The 12,257-nt window shown below is 37.9% G+C and overlaps 1 protein-coding gene and 1 long non-coding RNA gene across 3 annotated transcripts in view; one reads left to right on the top strand and one right to left on the bottom strand.

The window, feature by feature from the left end:
• The first annotated feature begins 1,716 nt into the window (after positions 1-1,716).
• Positions 1,717-5,662, top strand: LOC128135452 (uncharacterized). Its single transcript, XR_008233091.1, has 2 exons — positions 1,717-2,289; positions 4,751-5,662. It is a non-coding gene; the product is annotated as an uncharacterized LOC128135452 (long non-coding RNA).
• A 992-nt stretch (positions 5,663-6,654) lies between these two features.
• Positions 6,655-12,257, bottom strand: part of BLTP3B (bridge-like lipid transfer protein family member 3B) — a 60,738-nt gene continuing 55,135 nt past the window's right edge. For both annotated transcript variants that reach the window (XM_052774425.1, XM_052774424.1), the window contains 3 exons: positions 11,707-11,815; positions 9,441-9,610; positions 6,655-8,710 (listed from right to left, as the gene is read on the bottom strand). In XM_052774425.1, coding sequence (XP_052630385.1) covers positions 8,585-8,710; positions 9,441-9,610; positions 11,707-11,815 — 405 coding nt within the window. In that variant the 3' untranslated portion in view covers positions 6,655-8,584. The remainder of the gene's footprint in view (positions 8,711-9,440; positions 9,611-11,706; positions 11,816-12,257) is intronic.

The raw sequence follows: 12,257 nt of genomic DNA, 5'->3' as shown, positions 1-12,257 counted from the left end.
CAGCAAAACACATTTAGGAATTAATCTTTGGATTCTTTTTCATAGGAAGAAAACTGGTACGGCTATTCATGATAGATGTTCTATTTCCATATTCTATTAAGAGGATAGAGAGACACACTCTGCTATGGATATGCAAATAGGCTAGCATCATCCGAGAAAAATACGCAATAATTAATGCAAAGTAATCTTTAATCAAATAATTAAGTAAACCACAAATTGGAGCTAAAAAGATCCCCCTCTAATAAAGAGATGCACTGTAAGAAAAGTGTATGAAACTGTATTAAAGCAAGGTGAATAACTTAAGTAGGATGAATAATTCAAGTAGGAAAATTCTTAAGTCACATAAATCTGGTAACTGCTGTGATGAATTTTTTCTTACATTTGTTTCTCCTTTCACACCTCTGAACCTGCCAAGCACTGTCGTTTCTTGAAAATAGGTTTAGTAATGGCAAATTAATGAGCTTCTGTGACCCCACTATTTTATCACATCATTCCTTTTTATGGTGAAGATACCACAAAACATTTTTAAAATTGAAACAGCAAAATCTGGAACTGCTCAGTTTTATTTTTATGTTAGCGTTTCATCAAACTATTGCTTGTCTGAGCGATAACCCCACGAAGACGCTACCCTGCATTAGCCTAATACCTTTTTATGACAGGGTCTGTTTCCCCACCACTGCCATTTTAGCAAGGAAGCAACAATTCAGATCTGCTGTAGAAGCCAAGTCAATTTCGTTTGTTTCAGGTAGGATTGTTTTTACATCAAGTCATCTTTTCCAGTTATTTTGAATCTTTTAGTACACTTTGTAATGTACCTGATCTGACATACATTGTGTATACATGTCTTTGTGGTATCTAAACACTCATACCACCTCATTTAGCGTTCTGCATGTCTTCATTTATTGTGCATTTCTCTCTTGCCAGAATTTTTAAATTTCCTTTCATAAAAATTCTCTTTGTCCCTCTTTTCTACTTCCTTCTCTTCTTTAATATCACTCCATATTTCTCGCAGGGAAGATGACCCCGTTGGGATGGCTGTAGTGAAAACGTACATCATGCTCACGGCACATTTGAGTTACAGCTCTGCCTCATCCTTTTTTGTGTGCAGCTTCAGTTATCTTCCCCTCCAGTGCTTCAGTCTCCGATTCTTCTGGCAGGCCCGTTTCTGATGGATCTCCGGAACAGCGCTGTGGGCGAGATCTCACAGTATCTGATATAACTAAGTCTCCTGTTATTCATAAACCTCATTTTATGTAGGTTCTCCTGATTGGCGTAAGTTTCCAAGTGCCCTTAAAGTGAAGGGACATCAGTGAAGTGGGAGGTTATGGCAGCGATACCCTAATGGCAGCGTTTGTCAGTTAATAGCCAGCTACTACATACAGTATGGTGTTGCTCCAGGTGCAAGTTTCTCTCACCAGATGGAGAAGAGAAAAAAAAAAAATCTGTTCCTGCCTATAAATCACTAATCCCTGCTAGGTAAAAATCTTGCTTTTGACTCCAGCAGCTGTAGATTTAAAGGCAGGCACAGTAACATTAAGGATGACAGCTATTCAGCCAGATAGGAACAAGTTTTTGTGAATAAGGTGCCCAGAATTTGTTGTAGTGTATTGTTTTCCCTACACTTATTTCAAATACTCTCCCTTTTTCCTCCTTCCTGACAGCAGTGACTTACAGTAGCTAAATAAGGGACATGTTTTGCATAATGGAAAGGCAAGAGATTAACTACGTTGTCTTTGCCTGTTGAAATATTTTGTCAAGTCCCATTTCAAGGAGTCTTTTTAAATCTTCTTAACGTTATGACTTTGAAGGCATACTTTCCTGTTGCATAAGCTGAAAATGCTTCTGATAATTGCAAAGAAAGGTTTAAGAACCTCACTCTCAGATATATCTTCAGATGAGTATCAGTTGGAAACTTAACTTGCAGTTTTCCATGAGTTACGTGTCACCGGCTGTTAGTGATTGGAAGGATTTAGGATCCAGTTAAAGCAAATAGCTTTGATACTGCTTTGAAGAATTTCTCAATGACTGTTTGCAACTTGCCGTGTTTCTGACATTATTCCTGGATAGGAAATGAAATGCTGGAGATGACTTTTTTTTTTTTTTTGGTAATTTTTAAGAAAACTGTTGTATAAACATTTTTAAGTACTCAAGAAGTCTGTAAATAGATTTTTTTTTTGGTGAATATTGCAGAAATAGTGAATCTTATGTTTTAGATGAAAATGATTTTTCAGGACTCTTCCTGCCAGGTTTGACCAGAGAAGCCTCATTTCTACACCAAATTCAGTTCAGGTAAGTGGCTGTGATTGTGTTGGTGTCCAGTATATTGTCAAATTCTACAACACGTTCTAGTATGCGGCATTGCAGGATGACACCTTAAAAAACTCTCCGTTGTACCTATCCTGAGTTGCAGACTCTTATTAGAAATAAAATTTAAAAATAAGTCGAAGGAACAAACCACATTAAGATTTCAGAGGAATGAAAAGACATCTGCTTTCTATGCTATTTTCTCTAACTCTTTGACAAAAATAAAGCGACCCCATTCCTACAGTATATTTTATATAGATTGCTTTTCTCTCTGCTTAGTCATTCTGCCTGTAAGTTTTTGAATAACCAAACAGGATATAAAAAGGAATGACTCCAGATCACTTACCACACACTATAGTGTGAATATAGACTGTCTTGTTCGATTCCATCTGGTGAAGGTGGGTAAGGCAAGCATTTGTAAAGGATTACATTTGGTCATTCGCAAACAAACAGGAAACCTCTATATATGCTGCTTTTATTAAAAATGAGTAGAATAAAATCAGAGTTTTTTCTAGTTAGCAAAGAAATTGAACAAATAAATTGATGATATCAAGGTGGAGTTGTTCATCTATGCAATGATAGGAAAACCAGAAAAATTTCCTAAACTTTTTATTTTAACAGATAATGATGACGCGCAACAAATATGATAAACATTTTGCTATAAAAGGGACAATATGTACAAAAATATGTTTTTAGAATTTATTTAAACGTAAAAGGGGGAAGAAAGTCTTTCTTCTAACAATGTTCAGGCAGTTTATATGATGTATTTAAAGAGGAAAAAATTAGTATGCCATAAAGAAGGCAGTAGTAACAAAGATAAGCTTTCTAAATGAAAAGTGAAAAAAGCCCGATTTAAAATCATGTTATGAAACTCATCACCAAAAGTTTATAAAAATCCCAAATTGTATCCTGACATTTTCTAGTTTAACGAGACTGTTCGTGAGTCAAGAAACAAGAACTGCTGGTCCCCAGGAGGCAATGAAGCCCCAAGTGACTTCTCGGAGTGCCATCTAGTGCTGGCTAGGGGAGAGGAGTGCTGCTCACCATGTCTCCCTCCTGTTTAGAAGGAGGATGACTGAAAAATTCATAATTCTGAGAACTGGTTAAGCACTGCTTTTCTTATTAGTAAAACATTATCCATCAGGGACCTCAATATGATAATTCGCATTGCAAAAGTATTTTCCAGTGCTCAAAAACCTCAACAGTTACTAGAACAACGTAGTTACACTGGGATAAAAGTATTTGACAGTTGCACCTTCCATGGTAATGGTGTACTGAGGTTTGCAGACAATGTGAAGACGTCCACGTTTGTTCCACAGATAAGTTGTTTAGAGACGGCTTCTTTATTCAGCACTTACCGGCTCAGACTACCACTTCTGAAGTGCTCATTTGTTCATGTGTCTCAAATGTTTAAAATACTTACCAATTACCTAACTCAAATCAAATCATGGTGGTTTCAAACATACTCTAACCTAGAAGAACTGCACTAGCCAGTTCATGCATTACGCTCCACACACTACCAGCTCACTCTCGCAGAAGACACAGCATTAGTCCTTATCTCACGCACCTTATAAAGCGATCAGCATTTGCAATGGTTTCTTACCTAGTTGTGATGCATCTTATTTTTACTTCCAACACGATGCTCTCAGAAATTCTGGGGCAACCTAAGATTTAATACTGAGATTATATGGGGAAATCTTTAGGAAATACATATACTCCACTTCTGCTCATAGTAAAGTAAGTGATGGCAATAAAAAGAAAGGCAGGAGATAGCGAAGAAATAACAAAATACAGATACTTCAATGTAACTGGTTAGGTATGGCTTGGGCAATGACAGACAAAACCAAAATGACCTTTAAACAAAGTTAATATTTACCCATTTCAGTAGCTGGCAATATGAGAGATTGATCTTTTTGGGATGCAGAAGTTTCCCCTGATTCTGGGAGAGAGCACAGAGTTCAGCTGATTTTTGAAGATTTACTTCCTGCAACGTGTTTCAGCTAGCTAGTAGTGTGACACACTTGCAAAGACATTCCATAGTATTTGAGAAGCTGGAAGTTGCAAAAATATTTTTTAATATTAATTTTGAAGTGTTCCAAAAACACCTTTCATAACTAAAATTGTTCTGATTTTTTACATCCCAAATACACAATAGCCAATAAGTAGATTTTAATTAGTAACCAGACAATTCAAAGATAAAATGTCTAATTTCAAAGAGAAAATCATTTTAGAAATGTGAGGTTTTAAAGATTTATGTAAGAATGCTAAAAAATACATAGAACTATAACTACGCAGCTTCTATTTACTATTAAGATTTATGCTTTTTCTTAATTTGATTGAGAAACATTTCCTCCAGCACAAGACCAGTGTACCTCGTGTTTCACTCTATGTTTTTTGCATCCCTTTGTACTGATTAACATGCTCTTTGTGCTGCTCATGCTTTCAGATTCCATGTCGTTAATAAGTAACACAAGATGAGGCGGTGCAGTGCCACAAAACTAACTAGAGCGCAGCTTAGTGCCGCCTGCCTGCCCCGTTCGAAGCCGCGTGTCTGCCTCAGTACGTTCCAGATGCGCTTCAGCACTACAAAGCCTGCTGCGAGGGTCAGTGACAGATGTCTTCACGGAGGCAAGGCAACGGGGCTGCTAGTCAAAAGATGGCCAGCGAAAGTGAAGTGGCACGGGTTGGAAGAAAAAAAAAAAAATGACAAGGTTGTGTTGCAGGACTGTCAAAAAACTCATTTCCCTACTGGGAGGGATGAATGAGTGGATTTCACAGCAAGTACCCACAACTTCATTGCTACTTAACCTATTAGCGAGGTCATTTTCTGTTCCTACAATAGATAAAAAGACATTGATTTATATCAACAGCTGAATCAGAATCTGAAGTACGCTCTAAAATTTGCAGATAGCAACAGTGAGCTGAAGAACTACTTCAAGCATTTTGTGATGACTGGTTTAAGAACTAGACCAATACAGGCACATTTTTTGTATGGAAACCATTTTCTCCACTGTTACTTACCTGAAATCTGGTCGCTGCAAAGAGTTTGCTTCTGCAATACATTCGCATATTTTGTACTCTTGTAATTGTAGATGCTTGATAAAGTCTTTACCTTTATTATCACATTCTTCTTACATTTATTATGAATTTATTATGAATAAAGGTAACCATTATCACGTCAGACTTGGGAATTGTTCTGTAGCTAGCAATTATCCTTTAGAGATCACTTATGATCCCAGTTTAAGACTCCAAGTCAGTTCCTAGGGGAGAGAGTGTACAAACAGACACGGTTGATGGGACCAGGAAATAAAGGACTTAGGCAAGGAAAAAAAAAAAAAAGAAAAGAAAAAAAGAAAAAGCCGTTCCCTCCCAGGCAGTGCTGTGGTCCCCCGTGCCAACAGCCATGGTGGGTTTAATCCAGGGACTGGAATACCTACTGTCACGAAGTCGGAGCAGGGACATCGGAGAACAGGCATCACCTCTACAGAGCTGCCTCTCCAACAGGCTTTTTACAAGTAATTCTGTAAGGCCACATCATTTTGATTTAAAATTGGTGCTTACCAACAATGTCAGAGTTACTGTGAGAACTGGAACAGAGCATGCCAGAACGATTCAATGACCTAGCCCGGGAAAGGGCACAGCCTCAAGCTAACTTGAAAGCTTTATTAGACATTAAAGCAGTATTTCTAAACAAGCTGAATGAGCATTAAGCTAATCTGCAGACCAGTTTAAATTTCCACAGCAAATGTAAAATAAAACTTCTTAACAGTTTGCCTGCAAGACTCCGGGAGTCAGTTTTCTGTATACATTGAAGTTCTCCAAACTCTGTTCCATTTAGTTCTTTGCAGAATAGAAGTGGTGATTCGTTCAAGAGGCTCTACCAACGGTACATATTTCATATCTAGGATTTAAGGTGGTCATGAAAACTAGCAGAGCCCAGAGAATGAATGAAGCTGTTTCATTTAATCTGAGGCCTTTAATCGCTATTTTTAGTATAACCTATTAAGGCTTAGTTTAACTTTATACTTTCAAGCATTAATAAACTAACTCTCCCTCTGCATTTTTTCAAAAGCAAAACTCATTTCAGAGTGACACAGTACTATCACTCTCGGTAACATCAAGTCCACAACCAAGCACACCCGTCCCTTCTGAACTGTCCGCAGATGATGCCCATTACTGCAAAACTGCCACAAAGTAGAAATGTATTTGGTTACAATGAAGTGCAAGAAAGCGATACCCTGAATTTCAACATCTGTACTGAGAAGAGCTGGTTTGGGCTGTTGTTTTGGGTTGGGTTTGGTTTTTGTCAAAAGAAGCAGGTAGTAGCTTGTGCAGTAATAAGGACAGGCATTTGATATTGCTGTTTATTTCTTTTTAAAAATTAGACAATTCTCAATGAATTATTCCAGCAACATGCTACTAAGCACTCTATACATTCCTTTCTTCAGAATAATTCTAACTAGTTCTTGGCAGGGATAAACCGAGTAAGAATTACTGACTTTAATAGTACCAATCAGAATTAAACCAGTTGAGAACTCCTCCCCTGAATCTGACACGGTATTTTTTTGAAATTGGACTACTCATATTTAATACTGTGTTGTCTTGAATACCTTTTGAAATACAAAATATTTAGTTTCTCTATTAGAAACAGTTATGCGTGTATTTTTTCATCTTATTCAGAATAGTAAGATAAAAATTTCCATGGGCGTTAAAGGGAGTTTCAAGTAGGGTGTCATAAAGCCGGCCTTAAAATAGTGCCTGAACCAGTTCTTCCACAGAGTTCTTGATTAACATCTACATACTTTCAATAACTATTTTCAGCAGTGTAAATTATGTGTCCTCCAAAAAGTTTTAATGAAAACCATTTTAATTAAAACTAGTTTGACAGCCTGAATATGCAAAGTCAAACCACAAGATACTAAATACTTTGAGATTTGTCTGCATATCTACAAACAAAACCTCCCTCAAATATCCCATGGAGCAGAAACAATAGTGGTAGCAGTTAAAAGATTTTCAGTTGTCAGATTCAAGGTCACTAGTTAAATTATTCAGTCATTTTTACTTCTAGCAAAACCAATCTCTTACAGGCATGTATGGTTTTGTATGTTGTTTCCTCAATTGTTTAGAAGCACACACTTATATTCTCTATTTTACAATGTTGTGCTTTTTTTATTTATTCATCTGTACCAGTTTTTAGCTGAAAATTATTGTTCAATTTGTACAAATCACCCATGATTTAAACTGTATAATTACATTTCATGTAATCTCACAATTTCATTGGGTAATTAAATGATTCTCTACAGCTTTTTTATCAAAAAAAGCAATATACAATTAATGAATCCCTGTAGGATTTCCCCCCCTCCCTCACAAGCATTGACATTACATATTTAAATACATCGGACCAAATCCTTGGGCATGTCTGATGAGTTGTGCAGAAATCAGACACGCATGCAAAATGGTTCAAAGCTCACCTTTCACAAAGGGCTGGATCCTACTGCAGGGCTATATCCTCTTCACAGAGAGAGGAAAAAAAAGTGTGAATGTGTAAATTACATCAGCTGTACAGATACCCTGGTCCTTCGTGCACAAGGAGAGCCCAGTTGTATGCCCTCTTACTTAAATTCTCCAGCATTTACTGTGGTATTTTAGGAGTGCATATGGAAAGGGTATATGGAACTCTATAGCACCAGAGGATTATTCTTACAATCCTCTCCGGGCAAATTACGCTGAATTTAGGGCCAGTTTAGGGCTGGTATTTTAATTTTCAGAAGCTATACTATTCTCAAGGATCTAGCCCATATCATCATAGTGCAAATATAACCTCCTGTATGATACCTTCTGGTAATAATAAAACAACATAACCTTAACAAACAGAGGTATAGTTCGTTAATGAGGTGTGGTACATTTTACTCCATTATGCAGCTAGGCACCTTCTTTCATTGCTGAGCCATCCACTTTTCAGAAAACATTTTAAAAATAACATCTCCTTTGATAATATTAAAAGTAGATGATAGGATTTTTTTTTCTTCAGTAAATTAATAAAAGTACAGTATAAACTGATTTTTCCAAAGTCATTTCAGTTTAAAATGGGCTGAAAAAAGTTACAATGTTTAATGATCATTTCGGAATAGTAACTAGTTCACAAACATTTTGTTCATAATGAGAAAAATTTGTCTGCGACAAAAAAAATAACCACGTCTTCCAGCGATTTACAAACATTATTTTAGATGCCACCATCACCTGAAGTTCTGTTGATGACGCCTTCCACCAGAACGCCGTCCTACTGATGATCAACACTCATCTTCTTTATACGATGAAGCAGGGCGTCTTTTTCCATTTGCACCTCAGCAAGAGCCATTTTGGCTTTGGCTAGTTCCTGTTTGAGACATTCATTTTCTTCAATAAGCTGAAACGATTGGGTTAGAAAAGAGCGTTATTAGCATTCCTGCATACTGACTGCTCTTTCCATTACAGTAACTTTTAAAATACCATACGCTCACATTCGTTGCTGGGTGCGGGTTTGTTGGGGCTGAGTCAATTGCGACCAATTCCCCGTCAATGAGTGTGGAACAGGGAGAGAGTTGATGCAGTTAGCTCAAAAGGCAAGACACCCAATACCCAATGTTTTAGCTACGTCATTTCCACTCTGGAGCGGAGCAGAAACGACACCAGGTTCCAAGCTCTAGGAACGGATTCTTACCCAGTGAAGAAAAGAGCCAAATCGATACGCGGGTTCTGTCATCATCAATTCAAAATCCAGGTATGATTAATAGATTAGTAAGGGTCTGACTTAACAGTCTAGTCCTTTGTCTTTGGCAGTTGTGTGGTACAGGGATGAGGGAGAAGGGGAGAATAAGGGACTTGCTCCCTCATAAAACTCCCTCTGATGTAAAGGAGAAGAATTAGTCTGCAGTGAATTATTACCCTATTTAGAAAGCAGTATTAAATGTATTTTGCATGCCTAAGTGCTGAACCATACTATAATATCCATAATTCATATTTTCCATCTCAAACAGATTTCTAACCAGAAGTAACCCCCAAGCCCACACCCAGATAATCTAACAATTATGATGATTACTGATTGTAACAATTTTTTTTTTTTGGGGGGGGGGGAAGTCAAAAGGAATCCTTAATACCTCATTTTTAAGGAAGTCAACTGAATCCCTGCTTGATTTAGAAGATCTGGGAATTTCACAAGTAGTCTGTGTGGCTTGGTCCTGTGTTTTATGTCCAACAGGTCCAGTTGCTTGCTGCAATGCACTACTTGAATTCTTCATCTTTGACACATCATTTACTCTTTGATTGTCTATATCACAGAAATATATAGGGTAGAAGGTAGGGTTTTTTGTCTTTTTTTGTTTTATAAACTTTGATTCTCATCAGCACAAAAGTAAAACCACCTAAACAAATATACTTGTAATGTTAAGTACATTTATATTTACTTCCCAATATCAAATATAAGAATAAAAAAATAATTAAAAGTCATATATCCTTTTTGAGGAAGAAAGAAAGGAAAGGAGGCATGAGAAGAAGCAATATGTAGCTTCCAGCTTGAAGAAAACGATCACAGTATCATCACCACAGAATACGCACTCTGAATAATTAGAAGTTTGAGAACTATTAATATTGCTATTAATACACTATCTCCAGCTCCAAATCAGATCTGAAGACTGCAGTTACATTTGAAGACACAGTGAGATAAACCTGCAGGATCAAGCAAGTTTTTAAATTAGAAAATAATTTAAATGACTTGGCATTAAAGAAACTTTCTAGCAGTTACAACCGAAGTGCACTGTAGTATCTATTAAAATATGCTGCTGTACACCAAGAGAAAAAATGAGGGTCATGGTTCTTAGTAGTCTAAAAAAATACTCTGGGTTGGTTTTTTTTTTCTTTTTTAAACATTTCCTTCTAAACAAGAGTTTTCTGTTCATTACCCCCTCCTCCCACTACACACACCTGTGAGGACTCAAAAATGTAGCACTGCAGATACATCAATCACTGCAGCGCAGGCAGCATTTGACCTGTGCTTTTGAAGTCACTGTACCTGAGCAGTCCATGACAAGAATAGGGATCAAAGCACTTCAGCAAAAAGGGGAAAAAATGAGAGCTAAAAGGAACCTTAAAACTCCGTATTTTCTCACTACATTACTGCTTCTTGCAATGTTTAGTATAAAAAGATGACCAAAATGCATTGAACATCTTTAAACACTCGAACAATGTATTAGATAAGGTGGAGAAACTAAAATACAAGCAAATCATACCACAGCATACCTCGGAGAAGTCTGGTCCACCTTTGCCGTACCTTTCCATGAGGTAGGTGAAAGGGCCGTTAAGATCACCCTGCAGCCTCCTCTTCCTCAAGTCATACAATACGTTGCATACTGTTGGATTAATATATTCAGGACCCGGATAAAAGGCGGGGTGCACCCTCTGCAATTTGGTGAACAATACCGAACTGAAGGGTGACTGACACTGAGGGGCAAGGCTGTTTTTCGGAGGAACCTGGACGGGCTGGAGAAATGGGCTGACGGGAGCCTCAGGAAGTTCAGCTGAAGCCAGTGTGAAGTCCTGCAGCTGGGAGTGAATAACCTCTTGCTCCACTACACGCTGGGGACCAACTGGACAGAAAGCAACATTGCATGAAATGACCTGTAGGCCTCGGTCAATGGGAAGACTTATCATGAGTCAGCAGCGAGCTCTGACAGCAAAGACCAGGCACATACAGGCTGTACTAGCAAAGGTATAGCTAGCAAGATGAGGGAAGTTATTATTCTCGTATACTCAGCACCAGTGGGACCACAGCTGGAATACTAGATCCAGTTTTGGATTCCCTAGTGTGAGAAAAATACCAACAGCAGAGGACCGCCAAGATAATCGTGGCCAGGAGCACCTGATGTACAAATGAGGGGCTCGGAGAGATGCACTCATCAAATCTGAAGATAAGAAGGCTATGGGGGGATCTTAACGCCACCTTTGCCTACCTATAGGAAAGGTATACACAAGATGGACCAAACTTCCCTGAGGTGCTTGGCAAGTGCTCAAGTGCCTCTGTCTTGAGGTGGCAGGACAGGAGGCAGTAGACACAAGCTGCGACAAAGGAAATTCCCATTAGACATTACCAAAAAAATGAACCATAAGGGTGATCAAACACCGGGACAGATTATTTGGGGCAGGTTGTGGTATTGGCTTTTGATGCTCAAAACTTGACTGGACAGGGCATTGAGCAACTTGATCTAATCTGCCCCCGCTTTGAGCAAGGAGTAGGACCAGATGAGCTCTAGAGGCTTCCTCCAAACTAGATTACTTTATGATTCTTTGACGTAGCTGTGAAAGACAGCAGTAAAGTTCCAGCTCTAAATGTATTGATATTGAGATATCGAGGTGCAGGAACATACAAACCTCTAATAAGAAAAGAGCCATCATCATTTCTTTCTATCCAGAGTATGTCAATGTGTAGTTTTATGGGTACCAGCTCAGATGCCTTGAGATTTTCACGTGGACTGTCATCCTAAAAAATACAAGTATTGAAAAATGAGTTTACCAGGAAATCAAAGTAGCCAATTAAGATGTTCAATTAAACATGGGTGGATTTAATGAAACTCAAAAGGGAACATTTCAGAGTAGCATTTTCTAATGGGATCTCCACTAAACTTTTGCTCCATTTTTTTTCCCAGAGATCATATTAAAGGCCCAAATTTATCTCTGGAGTAAGTCTGCTGAACTCAATACTTCAAAGTATTTTTACAGACATCTCAATAAGATTATATCCCAACTCAAGACATTCTTTAGCTCAGGAGCTCTGAGAGTCAGAGATAAGAAGCCTGTACTACATAGTATCTGATTTTCCCTTGAACTATTTAAAGATCGAATGGGTACAGCTATCATTCTTGAACGGATTTTGCCTTTTTAGAATTGAGTTTGGGATGACACCAGCTGCAGTTCAGTTATAT

The sequence above is a fragment of the Harpia harpyja genome, chromosome 23, assembly GCF_026419915.1.
Source record: "Harpia harpyja isolate bHarHar1 chromosome 23, bHarHar1 primary haplotype, whole genome shotgun sequence".
In the NCBI taxonomy this organism is placed as follows: domain Eukaryota; kingdom Metazoa; phylum Chordata; class Aves; order Accipitriformes; family Accipitridae; genus Harpia; species Harpia harpyja.
Note: the sequence above shows the minus strand (reverse complement) of the source record. Positions and strands in the feature narration are given on the sequence as shown.